General features: G+C 48.4%; 1 protein-coding gene and 1 long non-coding RNA gene across 2 annotated transcripts in view; one reads left to right on the top strand and one right to left on the bottom strand.

Annotated features, from left to right (window-relative positions):
- The window catches only part of EFNA4 (ephrin A4), a 32,906-nt gene extending 12,393 nt beyond the window's left edge, over positions 1–20,513 (bottom strand). The window contains exon 1 of the mRNA XM_081841421.1: positions 20,362–20,513. Coding sequence (XP_081697547.1) covers positions 20,362–20,477 — 116 coding nt within the window. The 5' untranslated portion in view covers positions 20,478–20,513. The remainder of the gene's footprint in view (positions 1–20,361) is intronic.
- Positions 2,146–6,935, top strand: LOC309330201. The gene is made up of 3 exons (XR_014151371.1): positions 2,146–2,400; positions 5,488–5,594; positions 6,116–6,935. It is a non-coding gene; the product is annotated as an uncharacterized lncRNA (long non-coding RNA).
- Positions 20,514–27,239: the final 6,726 nt, after the last annotated feature.

Genomic DNA, 27,239 nt, shown 5'->3' with positions numbered 1-27,239 from the left:
CTGTAATCTCCCCCCCCCCACCTCCTTCAACAGGTTTACCTCCCATCCAACACTGAAATGTGGTAGAATTACTCCATCGCTTTAGCAGTGCCTGACTGAAAGCAGCCAAAAAGCATAGCGGGCACTCGTGCAGAGGGGCAACCAGCACCCTCCCCCGAGGGCAAGTACTTTATAGCAGCATTGGGCATGACTAAACAAGCCAGACACATCTGATTTCAGCACTGAGAAAGCATTGCCTGCCTCAGAAGGATCTTAGGCTAGAGCAGGGAGTCACACAGGGGGGCAGCGGGCACCCTCATTCTGCAAAATGGTGCTATCACTCTCAGGGGAGTTGTGAGGGATTTCTGGACTATATTGCTGCAAGTTCTTTCTGAGCTTGCCTCACAGATTTTATCTTAATCCTGTGGTATATTTTACCTCCCTTTTTTCCCCCCAATCGCAGCAGTGCCATCCTGTTTCTTTCGCATTCTTGACCAAAACCATTTGTCTGTAGAAGACTCTTCAACAACAGAAACCTGCACCTAGCAATCCTGAAGAAGTTTCTCTCTTAACACACAAATCCAGCCCTCACGGACTTTTCTTCATCCTAGTATAAAGCCCAAGGTTTGATGATGTACAGGAAAGGACTCTCTCCAAAAGCACCCCCCAAAAAGTGAGGGGGCACAGCCTTTGCAGGCGCCCCCCACCCACTGCTTTGATCCAGCTGCCCAGCTCTGCTAAACAAGCAGATGTCAGCTCCGATTAATTCACGTGACTGGAAGCAAAAAGGGTCAGCGGGGAGCCCCCAGGGCAACGGGCCGACAGCCCAGCCCCAAGACAAAGGACCCCCGACTAGGAGTGATGCATCGTCGGGGAATGTGGCAGCCAAAACCCACGCATGGGCGCATGACCCCCTTGCAATGCGCCACCAGGAACGGGCATGTTTGGCGGGGATGGCTTCGGTATGTCAAAAAAAACACGTTCACAGGCAGCCTCAGGAACCTAGGAATCAGAACTTTGGTGCGTCTAGCTCTGGCTAGCAGCTGCCCTCCAGGATTTGTGGCAGGAGTTTCCACGGCTCTAGCTGGAGACACCAGGATTTGAACCTGGGACCTTTACAGTATGCAAGGCAGATGCTCTGCACCTGAGCTATGGTCCATCCGCATGAAACAAAGCAAGATTCTAGTCCTCATGGTGCTAAACAAAGGGCTGATTTTTAAAAGCAACAGGTGAAGCTGCGTTATACCAGCTCAACATTGTCTACACGGACTGGCAACAGCTGTTGAGGACGTTCCCAGCCCTTTCCGGAGATGCCAGGGATTGAATCCTGGGTGCTCTGTCGGTGACCACAAAGCATCTTTCCCTAAAGGAAAAGTTGCTACATTTCATGTTTGCCTGAAGGAACCCAAAGTGTCAGAACTCGAACTCAAGGCATGAACCCAAAGTGTCAGAACTCGAACTCAAGGCATGGACCAAACTGAGGGGTATGAAGGGATACTCAGCACTCCCAATCTGCATCCAAAAAGCACATGGCCGCCTGTGACAAGGAAACCACAGCAGGCCAGAACCTCCCGGCCTCTCCTAGAAAAGCTCCTCAGCCCTGGCAACAGCACACCAACCCCTTTGGTCATTTGCCAGAGCTGCCTGCTAAGGCCTGCCCTAGTTGCCCCTCAAAAAGAAAGGTTTCACTGACAAAATAAGAATGGCAGACAAAATTAATGGACTACGCAGAATTGGATAAAATGACAGGAAGGACTCGAAACCTGCGGGACCAGAGATTTACAGAAGATTGGAAGAAATATACAAACTATTTGAAGAGCAACTGTAATCAACAAATTACGCTAGTAGGACTACAAGAAGTTTTGTAAGGCAAAACATATGAAATATTGCAAAGAAGAGAGATATTAGTTATGAGATTTAAATGTAATAGTGAAAGTAAGAAATGTATATTAAGTGAAAAGAATGGAAAATTTGATTGATGGAAGTCAAAAAATTGTATAAGACATAAAAGTATGTTTAAAAATTGTTGAAAATGATGTTTAAAAACTGATAATTTATTTTTTATTTTTTTTTAAAGAAAGGTTTCAAGCACACCTTGGGTGACACCATTTTAAATTTCCCACAATGCCTCAGGGTGACACTGGCATGGCCACTTGGGTGAAGAAACCAAAACAATACCAGGAGCCACAACCAGAGCTCCTCCTGGCTCCCATCCGTTCTTGAACTGCTCCTTTGCCCGCTCTCCTCAGCCCAACCCTACAAGGCGGGATAGGCTGAGACACCATGATGGGTCTGCGGTCACCCAGCGCGCTTCACGGCAGAGGCCGGGGTTCAAATCCCCCACGCTGTCACGAAGCTCACTGGGTGCGAGGATCGGTCGCTGCCTCTGAGCCTAGCCTACCCCACAGGGTTGCTGCGAGGGTAAAATGGGGAGAGCCATGTATGCTGCTCCTTGGAGGGCGTGATAAAATAAAGAATAAATCCTTAGGCAGGCGGGAGGCCGTCTCACCCGCCCTGTTTCAAACCACATGCCTGTGATGCCCCTCCAGATGTTGCTGGACTACAACTCCCATCACCCCCAGCTCCTGAGCCACTGGTTTTCCTGGAATATCCTAACCAAAGTCCTGTGGTCTTTTCAGGCAGGGCTGTGGCCTTCCAGTGGCTAGACTACAACTCCTATCACCTCCTGGGGCTATTCCACCATGGTGGCTGGGTCCCATGGAAGCTGTAGTCCAGCCACTCAAAAGACCACCTAATAATAATAATAATAATAATAATAATAATAATAATAATAATAATTTATTTATATCCATCCCAGAGCGGCTGACAACAGTTCCAGCAAGCCAGCGACTCAGGCCCTGTAGCAAACTTTGCTCCTGTTTCGAAACAGATAAACGGCGTTTTTAAAAACACATTAAACAACAACATCATTCCCAGTTTATCATTTGGATTGACCTGTTTTGTCAAGCTCTTATTACATTTGAGTTTGGGCTTCTTTGGGCGGTGGATGCTTTTGACAGGAGTTGATTTCGTTTCCTCAGGTTTGACTCCCCGTTTTAATATCCTGCCACATAAGGGCCTCCCGTTATTACAGCACCGCACAGCCAAACAGATTAATCTGAAACGAATATGCAAACGCCTGAAACAAACAAAAACAGGAAGAAGACATGTCTCTTCAACGTGACAGATCTTATTCATCAGTACATCGTCCAGAACCGGTTTGAGGGCCAGCACAATGGCGCCTTCACCTGGTGGTAAATCGCAGGTGGGCCTTGCCTTCCGCCCTGCGCCAGGAGCTGGTGGCGGCAGCCGTTGCACCTCGGTGCCTCGAGAATGCTCCTTCCCTTTCTTTTTTTTTTTTTAAATAATTTTTATTGGGTTTTTACATTTTATAACAACAAACACACACACAAAGACAAGAACACACAAACACACAAATACAATTACATACCCTAATTTTCTTTACCCACTTTCATTGACTTCCCCCCACCCCCTCCTCTTACATCCCAGTTCCAAAATTAATTCAGCAAGTTCTTACCTAACCTCTTAAAGATAATCATATTGTTTTTAAAAATTAAATTCTTTTTGTTTATCTATATTCAACTTATCCAATTCTCTTACAATCATTAATTTCTTTTTTTTTAAGGTCGATCTAACTTCCCCTCCACAAATTTTCCCTTTATTATATTAATTATAGGTCACATTGACCAAGTAAAACAAAACATAACATTTTATAGTTCTATTCTCTCCCCCCCCCCCCGCCCCGGTTTCTGTCCCTTCCCAGACAAATGTCCAAAAAAAAAAAAAAGTTCTTAGCCCGGATTCCTCACGTCCGAGGCGTCTGATTCTCTGTCAGTCCCTCTCTGCCAACTATGTTGGTAGTCCTCTTTGTTGGTCCTAAGACCCCGAAGGAGTTCAGTCAGAGTCACATCATATTTTCTTTCATCCAGAATGTTAAAGAGTGTTTGCTGCGAAAGACCATCTAGTTTTCCATACTCAAGAGGAAAGTCCCAATCATGTTGCTTTATTCTTTTTAGTTTTAATATTCCAAGTACTCCAGGGACTTCTCTCTTCTTCTTTCTCATCTTTCGCAGGTTTGTAATCCAAAGGTCTTCTTGCTCATACTCTAACAATGCAGATTCCTGGTTGATATTTTCCACTTGTAGTGTCTGAACTCCTTCTTTCTTCTCTGTCAATTCCAAAGGCATCTCTTCCTTCTCAGCTGCAGTTTTTATCATGCGTCTCCTTTGTGCATTCAGCAGAGTTGTTTGTTTCAGAATTCAAGGTCATAAAAACTTTACTCAGAGCCATACTCTGCTCCTGCAGGATTCCCACGAGAAAGAACATTTTTTCTATCTCCGCCAGTAATTTTCCCTCTGCAGCCATTGTAATGTCACTAATTCCCCCTAGGGGGCTTTCAGTTATTTAGTAGTCCTTTTCCAATAATCTGTTACTTTGTTATTATCAATACTTTGTTTCCAATCGCCTCAGTCCAAATGTATCAGCTTTAATTCCAAGAGTTGTTAAATAACAAAATTCTTTACTTTGTCCGCCCGTTTGACAGCTGTCAAACTCCTTTCACTTCTTCCTCCGGCACCCAAATAGGACACTCCCGGGTTTTTGGGGAGGATTACACACAAAGTTCCAAAATTCCCTTTCTCTCCAGCACAAAGTCTTCTTCTATCAAATTTGTGAAAAACTTTTAAATCATCAAAACAGTATTCATTCCGCCTTAATTCTCCGTTCCTTGCTTTAAATCGTCTATAAGTAGAGGGGGTGCGGACTTCCCTTTAACACATCCCCCGATCGTGCCGAATTCACAGGATAAAATTTTTAAAGTCCAAATTCCACTACTCACGGGTCCTTTGTTATCCAGTCCAAATTTTGGGAAGAAAGTCAGCGCTCTCCGGCCATGGCTTGCGGCTTCGCTCCACTGAGGTAGCGGTCTACTCTCAGCACCACGCCACTCTCCGTACCCTCTCCGCAGCCTTTAAAAAGGCTCTTCGTGGGTCGGGGAGGGCGCTTAAGGTGCCCACCGAGTCACCAAGTCCGCAGGCTTCCGCGCCTGCGGTTTCTGAGGGTCCCCGTGTCGCCGGCACGGCAAGACCCGTCCTCAGTAGAGCCGATTCCCTCCGGAGCTCGGAGGGAATCCGCCATTAGCCGTTCGCGCTAACCCGGAAGTCCGAGAATGCTCCTTCCCTTTCAACACCACAATGCAACGCTTTATCGCCATGGTGATACATCGCGATGTTGGAAAGCGGGTATCGCCCAGCCGCAGACAGAACGTAGACATCGTGGCTAATAGCCTTTGATAGCATTTTCCTCTGTGAATTTTGCCCAGTCCCCTTTTAAAGCCATCAAAATCAGTCATCGTCACTGCCTCTTGTGGAAGTGAGTTCCATAGAAGAGGAATCTGTCCTGAAACTTCCTCCATTCTGCTTGGGTGGATTTCCACAAGGCCTGGTGTTTTTGCCATTTTTTAGCTCTTTTTTTTTTTTTTTTTTTCAGAAATCGGCAAGAACAATTTCTGCCGAGACAACCCTTCCGACTACAGTATTCCAGGAATGTCCGGGAAATTCCAGACATATGGCAACCCTAAGATTATCCTTTTTGAGGTAAGGTGATCAGAACAGTATACAGTATTCCAAAATACGGTTGCGCCATAGATGTCACTCTTCACAACCTTTAACAACAACAATAAAAAACACAAGTGGAATTTGAGTATTCAAGAATACAGTGGTGCCTCGGGTTACATATGCTTCAGGTTACATATGCTTCAGGTTACAGACTCTGCTAACCCAGAAATAGTACCTTGGGTTAAGAACTTTGCTTTAGGATGAGAACAGAAATCGTGCTCTGGCGGCAGTGGGAGGCCCCATTAGCTAAAGTGGTGCTCCAGGTTAAGAACAGTTTCAGGTTAAGAACAGTTTCAGGTTAAGTACAGAACAGTTTCAGGTTAAGTACAGACCTCCGGAACGAATTAAGTATTTAACCCGAGGTACCACTGTAGCTTCCAACTTTCCCCTGCTGTTAAGTACAGGCCCGGGTACATAGCAAATCATTACTGAGAGCGGATATGACATCTGAACGGGCTGGAATGGCATTTAACCCCACCCCTGCGTCCAAAATATTGCAGGCTGGCCATGTGGCGAACGAGGAATCCCCACAAGAAAACCACAACTCCTTGATGCGTGGGGAGTGCGCTGCTGCCGTTGTGCACCGATTGCGCAAAAAACCGGACGGATCGGAAATGGCCAGGGTGGAGATCCTGGAAAAGGCAAGGATCGCCGCTCATTAATTAGGAGCACCAATGACCTATTTTACTCTTGTGAAGATCGATGAGATTAGATACTGCTTGCTGTCCTGGAGGAATTAAGGGCTCGAGTGGGCGAGTTGCGGGAAAACACGCGGGTTGACTCTTGGCAGCTTCTGTTTTCGCTTTATTGCTGAAGTTTCTGAACTGGATTCTTAACGCAGCAAAGAGTTAAAAGTGATGGTCAACAACTTGAATAGCCAAACCGGTTTGAAGTCCATAAAATGATATTGCTTTCATAATTTTTCACCTGGCAATATAACGCGAATCATGATGTTTGCTTGTGTGTGTGCTATGCAAAAATCATAACATGGGAAGAACCGTGAAGCTAGCTAATTATTATTGTACTTGTTACTTTTTTTAATCATTTATACCTCCCTCACCCATCTAACTGAGTTGCCCCAGCCACTCTGGTTGGCCTCCAACATATATAAAAACATAATTAAACATTAAAAGACTTCACTATTCTCGTATCAGACATGGTGATAAATCAGTTTATTGCAATGTTTAGCTGGTAATATATCACAAAGTTGAAAACCAGCTCTATCCTTATTTCAGACATTGTGATATATCGACACAGCACAATGTTTAGCTGGTGATATATTGTGATGTTGAAAACCAGGTACAGTCAAACCTCGGTTCTCGAACGTTTCTGTTTCGGCTCCCGAACACTGAGAACCGGGAAGTAAATGTTCCAGTTTTCAAACGTTTTTCAGAGGAAGCTTACATCACACTTATACCGAAAACTGTGTCTGAAAAAACACAACTTAAGAATTACCGCCCCATATCCCTGCTTAATGTGGATTATAAAATTTTTGCAGAACTTTTTTTGCAGATATATTGGCAAACGTTTTTCAGAACCCAAACATCTGATGCGGCTTCCATTTTGAGTTTCCCTACTTAATTGAGGCTTCCATGTTCAGTTTTTGGTTTTCAAATGTTTTGGAAGTCGAACAGTGATCCGGAACGGATTACATTCGAAAACCAAGGTTCCACTGTATTGGGCAGCCCTAGATCACAGCTATCAATGGCTACCAGCGTATTCTCTGCTGCCTCCATGGATGGAAGCAGGAATGTTTCCGAACACCGGTTGCTCTTCTTGTGCTTGGGTCACGCTTAGAAATCACAAAACTGTAGACTTGGAAGGGATCCAGCCCTCTTCACTGCAGGAATCCTGCTCACAGCCATCCCTGGGTGGGTTCGAACCACCAACCTTCTGGTTAACAGCCAAATGCACTGATCCACTGTGCAACAGGATGCTGGCCTAGATGTGCTCTTGGCCCGATCCACTGGGTCCTTCTTATGATTGGAGGAACAGACCCAGTGGGAGGAGGTGTTGACAATTTCCCAGCTTTTTTGAAGGGGGGGGGGATAATCACCCCCATTTGCTTTTCTCCCACTATAGGGAAAAGATAGAGGACATCAGTATCTTTTCCCCAACAGATGGAAAAGCAACTGGGGGACTTCGGAGCTTCAACAAAAAGGACCCTGTCCTATCACCGCAACTCTGATTAAATTTGGATCTGGTAGCAGCCTTAGAGAAAAACACACACACCCCACCAACGGAACAGCCCGCATCTCGTTTGACTCAACTGTGAACTGCTAAGTAAGCAGGGTGTGGAGAGGACAAACTTCACACAGAGTCAAATATTTATATAGCCAGATTTATTTATTTTTAAAGTCTACGCAACCTTGATTTTCACCAATTAGTCAAGAGCACCCACAGACATTCAAAACAAGCTAGGTCTGTGTTACTTGTTTCGATTATTGGAAATTTAGTCACCCAACTGTCCCCACACCCCAGGAGGATCCTAATATCCAGGGTGGATCCTATCAGTGGTGTGAGTTCGGAGGTTGGCTGTCCGCTTTGCACTCAGAAACCTCTTATGAGAGCGGATCCAAAATTTGCACAACGGTCTTTGAGATCCAGGACTGAGTTTTTCTATATGTGCTGATACAGTTGGGCACCATTTTGAATCAAGATGGCAGGCCGACTCTTCCCAAACTGCACTGATATCTTAGGGTTTCTTATCATCCCCGAGCAACTCAGGTCTACAACTGCTGGTGTATTTTAACTTGGAGGAAAGGCCCACTAACTGCAATGGGACTTACTCCCACGTAAGCCAAGGAGCAATGCAAAAACCATCCACATGTAAGATGTTCTATCTAAAAAGCATGGACGGGCAACCGGTGGGTCTGTAGCTAATTCCAAAAGACCTTTGGGAAGCAATGAGTTCTCTAGGTTTGCTTTGCACCAGAAGTTCCCCGTGTTAAACCCCAGTGGAAAGTCTCCTGTTTGAAACCCAGGAGGGCAGCTGCTGCCGGTCAGTGTAGACGGCACAGAGCTAGATAGATCAGCGGTCTGACTTTCAGTAGAAGGCAGCTTCTTTTTACAGTGGTACCTCGGGTTAAGTACTTAATGCGTTCCGGAGGTCCGTTCTTAACCTGAAACTGTTTTTAACCTGAGGTGCTACTTTAGCTAATGGGCCTCCTGCTGCCGCCGCGCAATTTCTGTTCTCATCCTGAAGCAAAGTTCTTAACCTGAGGTACTATTTCTGGGTTAGTAGAGTCTGTAACATGAAGTGTATGTAACCTGAGGCACCACTGCATATTCCTAAGAACTGTCTGTTTCAAACCCTGCCAGATGAAGAGGAGGAGAGGGAGGAGGTTGTCACACCCTCTCCCACCCAAGAATCATGGGAACTGTAGTTTACAGAGCTATAGTTCCCAGCACCCTTTAAAAACCACCATTCCCAGGATTCTTTGGGGAGCAGCTATGTGCTTTAACTGGGCCGAGGCAAAGAGAGAGAAAGGAGGAACAGAAACAGAGGGAAAGGGAACCCCAGTTTGGGGTCTGGGCCTCCCCCACTGACTTCAGGCCTGCCTGCTGCTGGCATGGGTCCATCACGCCACAGAGACAACCCACAAGGGAATGTAGTTTGACAGCAAAAAGCTTGCCCCACTGCCCTGCAGCCCAAAAAGTCTGGCTAGGATCCGCAGCTACTAATGTTTGGCGAGATGCAAGACAGCCGAGGTGTCAAATTGTCAGATACGGGGAAACTTTCCCCCAAATCTCAGCCGTCTGAGGCTTGGGGGAAGCAGAGAACCTTGTCTAGTATTTATTCCAGAGTTCTGCAGCTTTAGAGCCAGGGGTTTTTTTTTGGGGGGGGGAGGCAGAGTTACGCTTTTGCCCTCGCCAGGTTAACGGCACCTCTGGAGTTGTTGTTGTTTTACCTGCATGAGAAGCTTTGTAAAACAGCAGCAGCAGCAGCCACCTCACAATAACTAAACAGAAGAGCGCTCAAAGCCCAGATTAAGAGCGGAGCCAAGGCTGCGAGGGTTTTGCAAAAGTGGGTACAAAGTTCGGAAGCGGGCAAATAATAGGCCCCTTTTAAAATAGACGTGAGAACTGAGTTTGCAAAACAGGACGTGCTGTTTGTTTCTTATCCAGAATCCTCAACCTAGATGTTGGTGGGGTGAGGGAGCGCAAGGAGGGGAGGGTTGCCACATTCACTCACCCCATAGAAACCACCAAAAATAGACATGTACATGATTGGTGGGTGGACAGAGAAGAAGAATGTAGGTGAGAAAGTGTGTTTGTTTGTGCGTACGAAGAGAAGTGTGTAAGAGTGTGCGTGTTTGCTTCAAAGAGCATGGGTGCACGCATACAAGCGCACGGCTGCTGTGAATTCTTCAAAGCACCAGGGTCTGCACATGTATGCAAGTGGGCATGGTGCCCGCCAGACATTGTTTGTCTACTCCAAACCCTATCACCCTTGATCATTGGCCTTGCTGTTTGGACCGTCTAGCATGGGTAGGCAAACTAGGGCCCAGGGACCAGATCCGGCCAATCGCCTTCTAAATACGGCCTGCAGACGGTCCGGGAATCAGCATGTTTTTACATGAGTAGAATGTGCCCTTTTATTTTAAATGCATCTCTGGGTTATTTGTGGGGCCTGCCTGGTTTTTTTACATGAGTAGAATGTGTGCTTTTCTTTAAAATGCATCTCTGGGCTATTTGTGGGGCATAGGAATTCGTTCATTTCTCCCCAAAAATGTAGTCCCCCCCCCCACAAGGTTTGAGGGACAGTTGACCGGCCCCCTGCTGAAAAAGTTTGCTGACCCCTAGTCTAGAGGGGTTGGGAGCTGGGGGCACTGTTATACAGTGGTTCTGCTCCTTCCTTCTGGGCCGTGTTCAGAAAGTGGTGTTGGGGGGATGAGTGTTCAGACCCCTGGGCTCTCACTTGTGGGGTGCCTCAGGGTTGCGTCCTCTCCCCCATGCTTTTTAACATCTATATGAAGCCGCTGGGAGAGATAATCAGGGGGTTTGGGCTTGGTGTTCATCAGTATGCGGATGATACCCAGCTCTACCTCTCTTTCAAATCGAAACCAGTGAAGGCGGTGAAGTGTCCGGAGGCGGCTGGAGGATGGATGGCGGCTAACATTGAGGTTGAATCCTGATAAGACAGAAGTACTGTTTTGGGGGGCCAGGGGGCGGGCAGGTGTGGAGGACTCCCTGGCCCAGAACGGGGTAACTGTGCCCCTGAAGGATCAGGTGCACAGCCTGGGAGTCATTCTGGACTCACAGCTGTCCATGGAGGCGCAGGTCAATTTTGTGTCCGGGGCAGCTGTCTAACAGCTCCACCGGGTACGCAGGCTGAGACCCTACCTGCCCGCGGACTGTCTTGCCAGAGTGGTGCATGCTCTAGTTATCTCCCGCTTGGACTACTGCAATGCGCTTTACGTGGGGCTACCTTTGAAGGTGACCCGGAAACTACAACTAATCCAGAATGCGGCAGCTAGACTGGTGACTGGGAGTGGCCGCCGAGAACACATAACACTGGTCCTGAGAGACCTACATTGGCTCCCAGTACGTTTCCGAGCACAATTCAAAGTGTTGGTGCTGACCTTGAAAGCCCTAAACGGCCCCGGTCCTGTATACCTGAAAGAGCGTCTCCACCCCCATCGTTCAGCCCAGACACTGAGATCCAGCGCTGAGGGCCTTCTGGTGGTTCCCTCACTGCAAGAAGCAAAGTTACAGGGAACCAGGCGTAGGGCCTTCTTGGTAGTGGCGCCCACCCTGTGGAACGCCCACCCATCAGATGTCAAGGAAATAAACAACTGTCTGACTTTTAGAAGACATCTGAAGGCAGCCCTGTTTAGGGAAGCTTTTAATGTTTGATGCTTTATTATATTTTAAATATTTTGTTGGAACCGCCCAGAGCGGCTGGGGAAACCCAACCAGATGGGTTGGGTATAAATAATAAAAATTTAGTAGTAGTAGTAGTAGTTTGGAGGGGACCAGGGTTTGAGGCTGTGTTTCAGAGAGGGTGCACGTGAGAGTTGAAAGGGATTTTCTTTGTGGCAGGGGGAGAGGCAGTGAGAAAGGGCAGATAAGTTTTTCGGAAGAGACCCAGAACGCAACTACTTTTGGTCCTCCAGACCATTGACATAGCTGGCCAGAGCGGCATTCTTGAAGGCAGCAAGATGTACCGTCTCTCGCAGCAGTGAGCTGTATTTTTAGCACACACAAACACAATCTCAACTGAAGGGTTCTTCAACATTAAAGCCTCACGAGCAAATAGCTGGCTGTTTTGAAAGATGAAGATGTATCAACAGGGGCAATGGAGACTGAAGTGGAGTAAAAAGGCACGAGAAACAGAGGGAATTTTCTTTTGGAATTCCCCCTCTGCAAATCTGCTTGCAAAAAACCACCATAAATTTATATACTGTCTCTCCTACCTTTTCATTCAAAGCTTAAAAAGGAAACCTACACCCATAAAAAGAATATAAAAAATGTATATATATCAATATTGCACTTTCACACCCCCCCCAAAAAAGTTCAAGTTTTCTACAAAAATGTTCTGGATGATCCCTTCCACTTCTTAGCTCTGCTCAGAACTAAATCTCACTGAGTTTAATGGGTCTTACTCCCAAGTAAGTGTGAAAAGGACTGCAGCCCAACCACACCACCTCAGCTGGGATCATTGGGCTGGATGCGACCTAAATTCAAGCCTAGAATAAGCCCATACAGAGGTAGCATGCATAGGGCCCTCCAGTTATTTGCTGGACCACAACTTGATAATTTCTATAATTATGCTCAGCACAGGGAAAGTGAAGAGCTTTTCTCCCTCTCCCCCAACACTAGAACTTATGGACCTCCAAAGCTTTGGGACAGATAAAAGAAACGACTTTTTTACATGGTACATAGTTAAACTGTGGAACTCACTGCCACAAGAGGAAGTGACGGCAACCATCCTGAATCCTGCTCGGTGGTTTTCCACAGACATCTGGTTGGCAACTATGGGAACAGGATGCCAGACTAGATGGGCCACTGGCCTGATCCAGCAGGACTGTCTTTTTCCCCTATGAGTTGAAGTCTGACTATATCAGAAGGGCACCACTCTGGCTACACTTGCGATAGAACGTCAGTTAGTCCCAACGGATCTGCTCTAAGGATAATTAAATCTCGAGGCAATCCACAGTTTGCAGATTTATATTCCTTTCTTAAGAATAAAGAAATAGTTTAAAAAACACACACACAAATCTCCAACAATGAATTCTCAAAGCCTCTGCCTAGGGTCCAAATGTATATAGTGAGTCTAAAACTGAAATAGGCTGCGGCTTGCAGCCCAAGAATTCTTGGTCTGAAGGAGTAATTCTGGAGTAAGTCACACTGAATTAAACAGGACTTACTCCCAAGTAAGCACGGGTTCCCAAGGGAACGTGCACAGAATCTCACCAAAGCAAGGAATCTCCTGGAATGTAAACGGATCAGCAAATTTTAGTCACTGCTTTCTTAGGCAGGCAGGCAAATGTTAACATCCAAAACTCCAAATGCAAAAGAAACACAAGGAGACTCCATTCAACGCCAGCAATTTCAATCCCCAAAGCAGCCAACCAGAGGCTTTCAGAAAGCTTCTAGAGGTAGTAAAGGTAAAGGTACCCCTGACCATTAGGTCCAGTCGTGGACGACTCTGGGGTTGCAGCGCTCATCTCGCTTTATTGGCTGAGGGAGCCGGCATATGGCTTCCGGATCATGTGGCCAGCATGACTAAGCCGCTTCTGGTGAACCAGAGCAGCGCACAGAAACGCCGTTTATCTTCCCGCCGGAGCGGTACCTATTTATCTACTTGCACTTTGTGCTTTCGAACTGCTAGGTTGGCAGGAGCAGGGACTGAGCAACGGGAGCTCACCCCGATACGGGGATTCGAACCGCCGACCTTCTGATCGGCAAGTCCTAGGCTCTGTGGTTTAACCCACAGCGCCACCCCTACTCCAAAACAAGTAGGCTCCACTGAGGCAAAAAGCCAGTCAAATTAGCTTCGCCCAAACTTCAAACCTGCACATTACAAATTTACATCCAAGAGTTTCGAGCTGTACCTGTTAGAACAGTTACTCAGAAGGAAGTTCAGCGAGTTTGGTGGGGCTTATCTCCAGGTATGTGGGTGATGGTCTGGGATAGGAGCAGTGTCATTTCAGGCTGGGAAGGTGGGACGTGCGCCTGATTGAACATTCTTTGGTACAAAACTATCCCGGTACAGTCCTTAGAAAACTAGCATCTCAGGGGAAAGGGCAGTCTTGGAAGTTTCTGCCTGACACACTACATTTCTAAGTGCAAGGGGTTAAAAATAAATCTTACACATCCCAAAGGCCACATTCACTCCTCACACTTAAAGCGCTACCATACCATTTGTAAAAAAGTCATGGTTCTCCTACCTGTTAAAAAATAAAATTTAAAAAAAATCATCGGTACTGTATTTTGTTAAGGTTCATTATGAGAGTTGTTAGGAAACACGTTTCCCTGAGCTACTATTCCCTGAGCTCCTTGACGGCGAAAGCACTCTGGGATTTGTAGCTCTGGTAATATAGTAGATAGATAGATAGATAGATAGATAGATAGATAGATAGATAGATAGACAGATAGATAGATAATTTATTATGGTCGAAGACCAGCTTATAAAACACACTTGGGGGTACAGCCCCAGAAGGAAAACAAACAATCAAAACATTGTACAATAATAAATTTAAAATTTATAAATGCGATAAGTGTATAGACCCGTAAAACTTTAAGATAAAGTACCGCAGAGAGATGAGATGGTAATACAGTGGTACCTCAGGTTAAGTACTTAATTCGTTCCGGAGGTCTGTACTTAACCTGAAACTGTTCTTAACCTGAAGCACCACTTTAGCTAATGGGGCCTCCCACTGCCGCCGCGCTGCCGGAGCACAATTTCTGTTCTCATCCTGAAGCAAAGTTCTTAACCTGAAGCACTATTTCTGGGTTAACGGAGTCTGTAACCTGAAGCGTATGTAACCTGAGGTACCACTGTAGCTCCTCTCAGCACCCTGAACAAATTACAGCTCCCAGAATCCTTTGCAGGAAGCCATGACTGGCGCCACAGGGCTTCAAATGGATGGTGACCTAACTCAGGCCCAGTCGTTTCCAATGGTTCTACTCTCAAAGAGTACAATTTAGTTTTGATACAAGCCGTGGATAATATATATATACATATACATCTGGGCGGGGGAGAGAGGGCAGAGATAGATTCTGGACAGACGAAAGGAAATGCTTCTTCTTCGCATGGCTCAGAGTTAAGCTACGGCATTAGCTATCCCAAGATGTGGTGAAAGCCACCAACTTTGACGGCTTTAAAAGGGGATTAGGCAAAATCCTCGGAGGAGAAGTCTATATCGATGGCTACGAGACAGGATGGCTGAGAACTACCCCAGGATCAGAGACAGAGTGCCTCTCAATACCCGCTTCCAACAAGCAAGGAGGCTTTCTGCCCCGTTTAAGTTCGTTTTTGCCCCCCCAGGGGCTTCCCAGAGAATCACTGCAGAAACCAGGATGCTGAATCAGCCAGGAAGCTGCCACACAGAGTCAGAACACTGACTAGCTCCATACTGTCTACACTGACTGGCAGCAGCTCTGCAGGATTTCATAGAATCAGAAGGGACCAGAAGGGCCATCTAGGTATGCAACAACAGCAGCAAGGATACTTGTCGCCAGGCATTGGAAAACCCAAGACCTACCCACACTGGAAGAATGGCAGATGCAACTGATAGACTACATGGAACTGGCTGAGATGACTGGCAGAATCCGAGACCTGGGAGAGGAGACGGTGGAAGAAGATTGGAAGAAATTCAAGATTTATTTACAAAAATATTGCAAATTGTATGAATGTTAAGAAGGATGCTAGAGTATAAACAACTTGGCACCATTGAGTTAGACGAAGTGAATTATGAAGATAAGCTAAATTTAAGAAAAGATAAAAATCTGGAAGATGTAACATTGGAAAATTAGATATTAAGATTAGAAATAAGGGGATAAATTTGTTGAATAAAATTTTATAAACAGGAACGCAGGAGCGGGAGATGCGAGGGAGTCCAAAGAAGTGAAAAGATCTATGTTAAGAGATGTTATATTGTATTGTTTTATTGGCATTGTGATTTAAACAAAAAATTGTTAATAAAAATTACTATAAAAAAAAAACAAAAACAGAAGGGCCATCTAGTCCCAGGAATCTCTGACACAACGTGGTGCTTGAACCCATGGCCATGAGATTTAGAGCCTCATGCTCTACTGCAGGGGTCAGCAAACTTTTTCAGCAGGGGGCCGGTCCACTGCCCCTCAGACCTTGTGGGGGGCCGGACTATATTTTCAAAAAATAATAATAATGAACGAATTCCTATGCCCCACAAATAACCCAGAGATGCATTTTAAATAAAAGCACACATTCTACTCATGTAAAAACATGCTGATTCCTGGACCGTCCGCAGGCCAGATTGAGAAGGCGATTGGGCCGGATCCGGCCACCGGGCCTTAGTTTGCCTACGCATGCTCTACTGACTTGAGCTATCAGTTCAGGCACAGCTCTCTCTCCCAGCCCTACCTGGACATGCCAGGGATCAAGCTTGGGCCCTCTTTTCTTCTAAAATTTACTCAAGATTCTAGTCCTCATGGTTCTGTGTTAAAGGCTCAAACATCTAGACGAGTTAGAAAGTGGCCTCATCCTGAGTCAGAGCATTAGGTCCACCCAGTTCAGTACTGTCTACACCAGGGTTTCCCCCAACTTGGGCCTCTGGCTGTTTTTGGTTTTTTTTTTGGACTACAGTTCCCACCATCCCTGACCACTGGTCCTGATAGCTGGGGATGATGGGAGTTGTAGTTGAAAAAAACAGCTGGAAACTAAAGTTTGGGAAACCCTGGTGTACACTGGCCAGAGGCAGTTTCCCAGGGTTTCAGACAAGGATTTCTGGGCGTCAGGTTGGCAACCAAGTTTAAAAGCCTCTGCCTTAGTCTATAGCTAATTCCGTTTCCCATTTGCCTTTGTCCTCCTTGCACACTGGGACCAGCGAAGCGTCACAAGGGCAAGCAATGTAGTTGAGGTCACAGCATCGTGAGCGTTGGAAGGGATCCCACGGGTCATCTAGCTTCTAGCCCAATCCCCCGGCGAACAGACGTCCCGTTATGGCAACCACAACCTAGGTTGAAGGTGGCGCCTAGCTTACAAACCCAAGTTTCTAGCACTGGTTCACGCCCTGCCCGTGAACGGCCAGTGGGAGGACAGGATGCGGGCCTGGATGGGCCTGATCCTGCAGGGCTCCCCTTAGGAGCACCAGGGAGGGAGGACTGCCGCCTCCAGTCTTCTCATCTGGCAGGCCAATGTGGGAACAGGATGCTGGGTGAGATAAGGCCTTCGGCCTGATCCAGCAAAGGGGGCGGGGCAGCCTTCTGGTATTCGTAATACTCTAGCAATACAGGCCAGACTTAGGTTGATGATGATGATGATGATGATGATGATTTATTATTTATACCCCGCCCATCTGGCTGGGCTTCCCCAGCCACTCTGGGCGGCTTCCAACAAAATATTAAAATACCGTAATACATCAAACATTAAAAGCTTCCCTAAACAGGGCTGCCTTCAGATGTCTTCTAAAAGTCTGGTGGTAGCTGTTCTCTTTGACATCTGGTGGGAGGGCGTTCCACAGGGCGGGTGCCACCACCGAGAAGGCCCTCTGCCTGGTTCCCTGTAACTTGGTTTCTCACAATGAGGGAACCGCCAGAAGGCCCTCGGCGCTGGACCTCAGTGTCCGGGCAGAACGATGGGGGTGGAGACACTCCTTCAGATATACTGGACTGAGGCCGTTTAGGGCTTTAAAGGTCAGCACCAACACTTTGAATTGTGACTCCCATTCTTGCGAAAATGAGTGATATGGTGGGGGGGAGGAATAAAAGTACAGATCCAGATTGCACAAGCTGGCACGGTCCGGGGGGGGTGTGCCTTTCCCAGCCTCCCAAACTGCGTTCGGAGCTCCCTCTCACCCTGCCATCCTTCCACGGGATTTATAATTCCGATTGGGCCGCCCGCCAGCTCCCCCCTCCATGGCACTCCCAAGGCCGCTCTGGCTAGGCCTGAGACCCAAGCGCCAACTAACCTGACTCTCCCACGCCAGGGAAAACAAAACAAGCAGGAATGTTCCCGTGTAACTCTGAGCTCCCACCCTCCTTCTCCGTGTCCCGTCCCCCCCACCCCGCCAGCCAGACTCACCCCGACTCGCCCCCTCTGCCTCCCCGGGTGGGCCCCACCGAGGAAGGAAAAAGGAGGATAAGCTTGACAACAGTAAAAGGGAGAGAGAGAGAGAGAGAAAAGGAGATTAGTACCAGGGCCTGGGCATTGCCACACAACACAGAGTGCTTAAAATTGTGCTGAGCTGAGGCGCCTCGTTCACAAGGCCCAAGCTCGCCCCTGGGATCGATGGCAGGCAGGCAGACAGAAATGGTTCCTGTGCATGTGCAGAGTGCACAGCAGAAAAGCAAAGGGGAGGCCTTCCAGAAAGAGTTAGCATTGCTTTGGAAAGGGAACTCAAATGCGTTGAAAAGCCAGATTTGAAAGTGAGCTAGCCTTTTCCAATCTCAGTTTTTATTTACAGTTTTACCTCAGGTTACATACGCTTCAGGTTACATACGCTTCAGGTTACAGACTCCGCTAACCCAGAAATAGTACCTCAGGTTAAGAACTTTGCTTCAGGATGAGAACAGAAATCGTGCTCCGGTGACGCAGCGGCAGCGGGAGGCCCCATTAGCTAAAGTGGTACCTCAGGTTAAGAACAGTTTCAGGTTAAGAACGGACCTTCGGAACAAATTAAGTACTTAACCCGAGGTACCACTGTATTTGTTTTTTCAATTTGTTGCTTCTCTCTTTCTCCAGGAAAAATGTGACATGGCTACCATTCCTTAGGGACATCCAGAGTCGGCTCTTCCCCTTTCTCATTCGTGGGATTGGAAGAAGTTGGTCCATCTAGGTCAGTATTGTCCACACTGGCTGGCAGTGGCTTTCCAGGGTTTCGGGCAAGGGATATTTCCAGCCCGACCTGAAGATACCAGGGACTGAATCTGGCACCTTCTGAATGCCAACCAGATAGATGCTTTGCCGCTAGACTCCAGGCCTACGAGCCCTTGCCATAAAATAAAGACCCCAGTCCTCAAGGTTTTAAAAACAAGAACATAGGAAACGCCCTTCTGTGAAGTCAGGCCATTGTTGTACTTAGCTCAGTATTGCCTGCACTGACTGGCAGAGGCTCACCGGGGATTTAGGGCAAAGGGGGAGGGTACCTTTTCCCAGCCCTACCTAGAGATGCTGAGGACTGAACCTGAGAACCTTTGCAGGCAAAGCACGGGCTCAAAGACAGAGCTCTGGCCCGTCCCCTAAAAATAAATCAAGATTCCAGCCCTCATTGTTCCAAATAAAGCGCTAGGAGCAGAGGAAGCTGGGTTACTCCTAGTCGGATCCTTGCTCCATCCAAGGCAATACTATCTACAATGACTGGCAGCAGCAACCTAGGGTTTCAGGCAGCAGAGAGGGTGTTTGCAGAATCATAGAACTGTAGAGCTGGAAGGGGCCCAAGGGTCATCTAGTCCAACCCTCTGCAATGCAGGAATCTTTTGCCCAACATGGGGCTTGAACCCACACAACTCATGCTCTCCTGACTGAGCTAAGAGCCTTAAACTACCCCAGGCTGGGGGAAAGAGGCGGAATGAACCTATAGCATGGCAGAGCCCCCCGGATAGTGAATGGCTGTTAGGGGTCACTTTTGCCACTGGGACCCCAGAAAGCTCTTTCTCCCCCCCCCCCCAAGCAACTGTCGGCAGGAGCAAGGGCAAACATCACCCACAAGAGAGGCCCAACAAGCAAGGACAGGCACCCAAGCCTCCGGGCACCTGTAGGGCACAAGACCGGGCAAGACTCTCTGGGGAGAGAGAAAAAACAGAGGCCAAGGCAGCAGCCAGGCCTAAAGAGGTTCCGCCAGCCCAGCCAAACTCTGCCACCAATGCCACGCCAACCTAAGAAAATGTGGGGGTTTTTTTAGCCTGGCAAGACTCTCCTGCCAGGTAGTTCAAGGGGGAGACACCCCCTTCCTCCCCACATTAACTGGATGAGCAACACCGGCCAGCTGGGGGGGGGGCGGGGAAGGGGAGAAGAGGCGAATTTTTCATGGAGGGAGATGGGGGAAAGGGGGGCGGCACCTGGGAGGCCGCCAGACAAAGAGATGCTGAGCGCGCCAGCTCGGAAAGGGGAGGTGGGGGAGGAGAGGCAAGCCCCTCACCCCTTTCTGTCTCCCCCCCCCCACGTCCCATCCCACCGGCCTCTTTAACCAAATCCTGCCCGGGGGAGAACGAGTTTAAGAAGGGCCGGCGAAGCCTTGCAGGACCTGAACCCCATTTAATTTTGGGGAGGGGGGGGTGTAAGAGGCAAGAAGGAACAAAGTAGGGAATCGGCACCTTTCTCCCCAGTCGAACAACAGAAAAAAAAGAGTCCCGTCCAACAAACCGCAAGCGAAGATCCAGAAAACTTGAGGATTTGTGGGAGGAGGGGGCGCACGGCGGCAAAGGCCCCCGAGGGTCGCAGGGGCCTGGAGGTGGGGCAGGCGGGTGCGTTTCTGGGAGGGATCGGGGCGCAGGTGAGGCCTAAAGGGGGATCGCCCCAGATCCCCGCCCCAGATCCACTGGATCCCTCCCTCCCCATCTTTTTCTTTTTTCTTTTTCAAATACTTTCGGTGGTTACCTGGGGTTGCTGGCGTTCCAGTAGACGGTGTGGCGGAGGCCCCGCACCTGCCGGCCCAGCAGGGCCCCCCAAAGCACCAGCAGCAGCCCCCAGGGCAGCGCCCCCGCCGGGCGCATCGCTCCGCCGCCGCCCCTGCCGAGCCCCCCGTCGGGGCAACTGGACGCACTGAGCCGAGCGCGGGGAGGGGAAGCGAGCGGGGGAGAAAGTGCTGCTGCTGCTGCCGCCGCGGCCACGCCCCCAATCGCGGCCAGCTCTAACTTCCCACCAATCAGAGGCCGGGGCTCGGCGCGGATAGTAGCAACTCGGAGCAAAGGAAGAATGAAAAGAAGAAAGAAAGGCGGGAGGGGGGCGGGAGAGGAGGGAAGTTCGGAGTTAACCCCTCGAGGCCCGCGCCGCTTCGAGAAAAAGCCCCTTTTCTCTCTCTCTCTCTCTCTCTCTCTCTCTATCTCTCGCTTCATTCACCCGGCGGAAGTCTGGATGGATGAATGGGTGGGAGGGGTTGCCAACGTTGCCGGCTCGCCCCTGCTCCGGTGCTTTCGTGCTCGACGGGCAGATATTCACGAGCGTGGCACTCCTTTTTGGGGGGGGGGGTTGGATGGTTGCGGGGGGGGGGGGAGAACGCGATTTCGGGACATCACCCCCCCCCTCACACAAATATGCAGGGGTGCCAACTTGGAAAAACTAAATGGCGGGGCAGGTAATCGATCACAAAGACGTGGCACACGAGCACCATTTCTATGGCAATGCCCATCAACTTGGGGCCCCCCGGAACCCTCAGATATTTTAGGGGGGGGGCGAAGTGGTCTCTTCCCTAGGAGTTTGGCTCCTATGCCCAGAAGGCGGCGCAGGACGAGGATCTGTTGTGTGCTCCCTCTGGCAACCTCAGAAGCCAGGACCACTCCGAAAACGGGGATTATTTATGCATTTGTTGCTACACTTGTTGTTGTTGTTTAATCCGACTCTTCGTGACCCCCTGGACCAGAGCACGCCAGGCACTCCTGCCTTCCACTGCTTCCCCAGTTTGGTCAAACTCATGCTGGTAGCTTCGAGAACACTGTCCAACCATCTCGTCCTCTGTCCTCCCCTTCTCCTTGCGCCCTCCATCTTTCCCAACATCAGGGTCTTTTCCAGGGAGTCTTCTCTTCTCATGAGGTGGCCAAAGTCTTGGAGCCTCAGCTTCAGGATCTGTCCTTCCAGTGAGCCCTCAGGGCTGATTTCCTTCAGAATGGAGAGGTTTGATCTTCTTGCACTCCATGGGACTCTCAAGAGTCTCCTCCAGCACCATAATTCAAAAGCATCCATTCTTCAGCTCAGCGATCAGCCTTCTTTATGGTCCAGCTCTCACTTCCATACATCACTACTGGGAAAACCATAGCTTTTACTGTACGGACCTTGAGGATGAGGACCTGTGGTGTGCTCCAAAACCCTCTGGCAACCTCAGAAGCCAGAACCACCCCAAAGACGAAGGGCTGTGAGAAGAGGACACTGAACGGGATGGGCTATTGGCCTGATCCAATTGGGGTCCTTCTTATTCCTCCATCCCTTATTTAAATCATAATGCATCTATCTCACCTGGGCAGATGGGGCTCGTCAACCTGGGAAGGGACACCATCTAGGAGGAGAAGGAAAATTCTGGTTCTAAACCTTTGCTGCCTTTGCGGCTATACGGATTCATGAGTAAGGCTTTGGGAGTAAACCCCGGGGGGGGGTGGAATCCATACCTGCTCCCTTGTAGGATATCTCAGGAGAAGAAAAGGCTCAGGAGTAAACCCTACACAAATCTGGAGTCCCTAAGACAGTTGGATGGCGCCTTGTACGCCTCCTTCCTGCAATTCTTGCAGCCAAGCTGGTGCCAAACGTCTTGCTCTGCTTTCCTCGGGGCCACCTCAGTGACACTGAGATGGGGGTTTTGTCGTCTGGGCAGCCCAGGACCTTCAGACACATAAACCATGTGCATAAACTTCCATAAACCAGGCCGCAGGGACACCTTTCCAGCCCCCCCCCCCACCAACCCAATTGTCCTCCTCATCAAATCATCATTTTATCATCACCAGCTCTCATGCGTAATTAATCCTCCAGGCCAAGCAGAAAATTTGGAGTGGTTTTGAGACTGGTCCTGAACACAACATATTGAAGTGTTTAGTCTGATTAAAGTTTCTTTTCTCTTCCACAGGCCCAAACTCTCAGCAATAACAGAGTCGTGTGTGTGTGTGTGTGTGTGTTCTTTTCCCTTCTTCCTCGACTCCATTATAGGATGCAGTAACCCCATATTCTGTTACTGGGGCAGCCAGGTTGGGGTCTCCTTCCTCCCATAAAAAAGTAAGAAGAGCCTACTGGATGAGGCCCAGGGCCCATCTAATCCAGCATCCCATTCTCACAGGAAGCTCACAAGCTGGTCCTGAGCTCAACAGCAAATGTCTATGCTTGCGATCACCAGGCATCATTTTATAAACGTTGATCGTGTTGTGACTTATTTGCCTTTTCTCTCAATTAAAAAGTCTCAAATGCTGCAACTTTTTCTAACAGGGAAGGAGTTGCTCCTTGAATGAATTGATTTTAGAATGTATTTCAATTAACAGATTGTGATTTTATGTAAACTGTGTTACTTTTACTGTTGTTAGCCACTCTGAGCCTGGCTTCGGCTGGGGAGGGCGGGATATAAATAAAATTGTACTGTATTATTATTATTCTTGATCATTTTGCTCCCCTTTTTCTGAACCTCTCCCTGCAACGCATAACTCGTGCCCCCCTCCCCTGTCTTATATATAGGTAACTCACTGATTTTGCCCACGCGATCGCAGGTTTGCATGGGTGGTGGGAAATAAATAAGGAAATGGGGAGCAAAAATAAATTTAAAAGGGGGGGGGAATTCACCATTCACCACTCTCCATGGGTTATTCCCACCTACCCATGTGGGGTTTCCTTGAGGGGATCAGCTGTTCTATGGGATTCCTACCTTTATGAGTTTTTGCACTTAGGTGTGGACCCCCGGAACAGAACCCCTGCATAAGAGGTGAGTTATCTATATTCACAAAGCAAGAAAGAAATATACTCTCATTAGGAGTTATGGCAAAGATGGAGCACCTATTGCCCACCTCCCCAGATTACTTTGGACTCCAGCTCGCATCAGCCGCAGACCCTGATCACTGGCCGTGCTGGTCAGAGCCCAGCAGCAAATGAAGGTTCACAGCTGTGCACCAGGACATAAATTATAGTGTTCGGTTATAATCCTCCATGTAGGTTCTTTATTTCATCTGGAGCAGGAGAAGACTACCTCCCTGGATCTGTCCATTAGGAGCAAACTGAACCTCCAGGGTGACACGCAGTCTATCTCCATATACCGTATTTTTTGCTCTATAAGACTCACTTTTCCCCTCCTAAAAAGTAAGGGGAAATGTGTGTGCGTCTTATGGAGCGAATGCAGGCTGCGCAGCTATCCCAGAAGCCAGAACAGCAAGAGGGATTGCTGCTTTCACTGCGCAGCGATCCCTCTTGCTGTTCTGACTTCTGAGATTCAGAATTATTTTTTTTCTTGTTTTTCTCCTCCAAAAACTAGGTGCGTCTTGTGGTCTGGTGCGTCTTATAGAGCGAAAAATACGGTATATGCAAGACGTTTTGTTATGCCTACACTGGCTGGCAGCGGCTCTCGAGGGTTGCAGGCAGGAGACGTTCCCAGCCAGACCTGGAGCTGCTAGAGATTGAAGCTGGGACCTTCTGTACTCAGAGCAGATTCTCTGCCACTTCCCAGTCGCTGAATGGAGAAAACAGCAGGCGTGGGCTTAGAATAGGGGGTTCCTCAGACCATGTGGTGGGCCGGACTATATTTGGGGGGGAAATATGAACGAATTCCTATGCCCCACAAATAACCCAGATGCATTTTAAATAAAAGGACACATTCTACTCGTGTAAAAACACCAGACAGGCCCCACAAATGACCCAGAGATGCATTTTAAATAAAAGGACACATTCTACTCATGTAAAAACACACTGATTCCTGGACAGTCCATGGGCCAGATTTAGAAGGTGATTGGGCCGGATCTGGCCCCTGGCCTTAGGTTGCCTACCCCTGACTTAGAATCTCCATATCCTTCTTGTAGGATTTCCCCAAGACAAGTGTATTGGGTTGCCAGAGTGGGCGTGGGGGAGGACTCCAGCCTTGTAAGCTATCTAGACTCTCAGACTTCCGCGCACCCATGCCACAACCTTTACCTGGACTTCTTCAAGTGCTTTTAAGCCAAGGTAGAAGGTGTCTTTCAAGTGTGAAGACAGTGCTTGATTTTTTGGATGGAGGACAGGAGTTTGTGTGTTGCACAGTTGCAACTTCACAATGTCGCCTTTTGCAGAAAGAAAAGGGTGTTTCCTCTTGGGTCATCTGGCTGGCCAGTGTGAGAACAGGATCTAGTCCAGCAGGATTGTATTATTTCCCTATGAGCTGAAGCCCCTATAAGGCAGGAATCTTTTTGCCCAGCATGGGCCTCAAACCCACAACCCTGCGATGAAGAGGCTCGTGCTCTGCCAGCCTCTTCCATATTTCTTTTGGCAGTTCAAAGTTGGGATCGATTATGATCGGCACGTCCCGCAGGACCTGGAACACAGCCCGGCGGCCCATAGAAATTCCAGGTGCTGGAGGATGCCCTGTCATTAAAAAAAACAACGCTTTTGATAGTTTTCCCAGGTGGAGATCACGTAAGGAGGCTAAGGAGCCGGGTGCGAAACGCGGCGTGCTCCATTACCAACGCACACACACAAGCCTTTTTGATGGGCAACCTTTCCCTCCCTCCATCCCCCCAATATACCCACCCCATCCCAAATCCAGAGGCTTCAGCAGCGCCTTTCCAGTGCCAGCCGTGCCTCCTTCCCAAGCTAGCCAGCACATGATGTGGACTGGCAGCCGGGGGCTCCTGTTGAGAGTCACGTACCTGGTGAAATTACAGGGTTGGGAAGCCCCATAAACATGGATCCGCGTGGCCGGGCAGGACAAGAGAACCTTTGTTCTCACGGGGGGGGGGGGGGAGAGAAGGTGCTTGAACCGTGGGACACACACACACACGTAACACACACACACACACAACTTGTGCCAAAGTGCAAGGTCAGCATGCCATTGCAGTGCGGGTGACAGGCCCCGATCCCCAGCGATTTCAATTTCAGCCGAAGCTCACGCAGGGGTTGCGTGGCGGAGCGACCCCCCCTTGCCAAGTCCCTTTCCGAAACTCTTGCACGTCCCGTGACTCAACCTCCAAGTTTCGCCACAGGATGTGTGTCCCGGGAGGTGAAACTCAGCGGCGATGGCAGCCAGGAAGACGCCACCTCCAACAGCAGCAGCCTAAGACAAGGGTGAAGGAGTCTCAGGCCCTCCAGGGCTCTCTGTCCGGCCCTCGGAACTCTCCCCAGGCCACGCCCCTTTCCCCTCAAGCCACACCCCTCTGTGGCTCTGCCTTGCTCCCTCTCCTTAAGTGACCATGCTCGCCTGGGGTTATGCCTTTTGCTGGCTTGGTTGGAGGATAGAGGGGGGTGGGAGCTAGCTCACGGACGTGACTCCCCTGCGAGGTAGGGTGGCAACCCTTGGGAGCCCTTGAGTTTAAAGAAAAAGCAGGGAAGAGGTGGCATGGCAGAAGTTTATAAAAACAGGGCCTATTTAACTGCGGAACTCACTGCCACAGTGACGGCCACTGACTTAGATGGCTTTTAAAGAGGATAAGGGGCACCTATCTACGCGATGCACTCATATACTAAGTAAAGAAGGAAGGTTTACTGTCTTCCTCACCACCCCTCTTCTTCTTCTTCTTTTCTCTATTTTCTCCTCCCTCTCCCCCCCTCAACCCCTCAATGCCTACAACAAAAATGTCTCAGAACGACTGTAATTGGCCTGTATTCTACGGTTCGAAGACACTCGTTGTACCTTGATTATTTATGGAAAGTCTGTTAATACAAATGTGTTTCTTTTTTTAATTAAAAAAAAGATTAGGCAATTTTGTGGAGGATGATATGGCTGCACCGTGTTGGTTTTTACCCCTTTTCTCTCCCCAAGCAAAGAACTCAGTGTTACCATCAAAGCTTACGTACACATTACGCCCCAACAGAGGTCCTTGCAACAGAAGCCTCTGCTACTACTTGCACTGCCCACTCTCAAACTCTCTAGGAACAAACCAGGCAACTGTATGGCTATTTAGAACTTTAGCTGGGGGGTGATGGACTCCTAGGCTGGGCTGCCACCTAGTGGTATAGCAAAGCAACCACAACTTGCTTGCCAAAAAGTAGAGGACACAGAATTGGGGACAGAGAATTATCCAAGGTAAAACAGAGGTGGGCATTCTGAGATTGGGGGGGAAAGATGGTGGGCTTCTCGATCCAACTTTGTGCCTCCTTCAGGCATTTGCAGGACTCAGACTCCTTATCAACCCCTGCCAGCATGCACAATGGTCAGGGATGATAGGAGTCAAGGGTCCAAAATATCTATGGATGGATTAATCTGTCAGTATCATTTTCTCCAACTCTTGTTTTCTGGCTGTTTACGGCAAAAACAGACACTGGACTAAATGGACCCATGGCCTGATCCAGCAGCCAAACGGTTCCTATGCTCTATAGATAGATGGCTGGTATTTTGGTAAATTTTACATCAACTGGCTTTTGTTGTTTGGTTTGTAGCTGAATCTTTTAACTTTTGCTTTACATAAACCGCTCAAGAGGATTTCATTGATCGGGCAATATGTAAATCTTAGAATCACAGAATCGTAAAATAAATGTCTAAATCTTGTTAAATGAATGAATAATAATAAACAAGAACAAGACCTAAAGAGTCTCCCTTTCCTATCAAGACAATTGAGTCTTATCAAACTCCAACACTGCGTATCTCACAATCAACTCAAATCTGGGAACAC

This window comes from Podarcis erhardii (assembly GCF_964252035.2).
Source record: "Podarcis erhardii genome assembly, chromosome: 15".
Lineage (NCBI taxonomy): Eukaryota > Metazoa > Chordata > Lepidosauria > Squamata > Lacertidae > Podarcis > Podarcis erhardii.
Note: the sequence above shows the minus strand (reverse complement) of the source record. Positions and strands in the feature narration are given on the sequence as shown.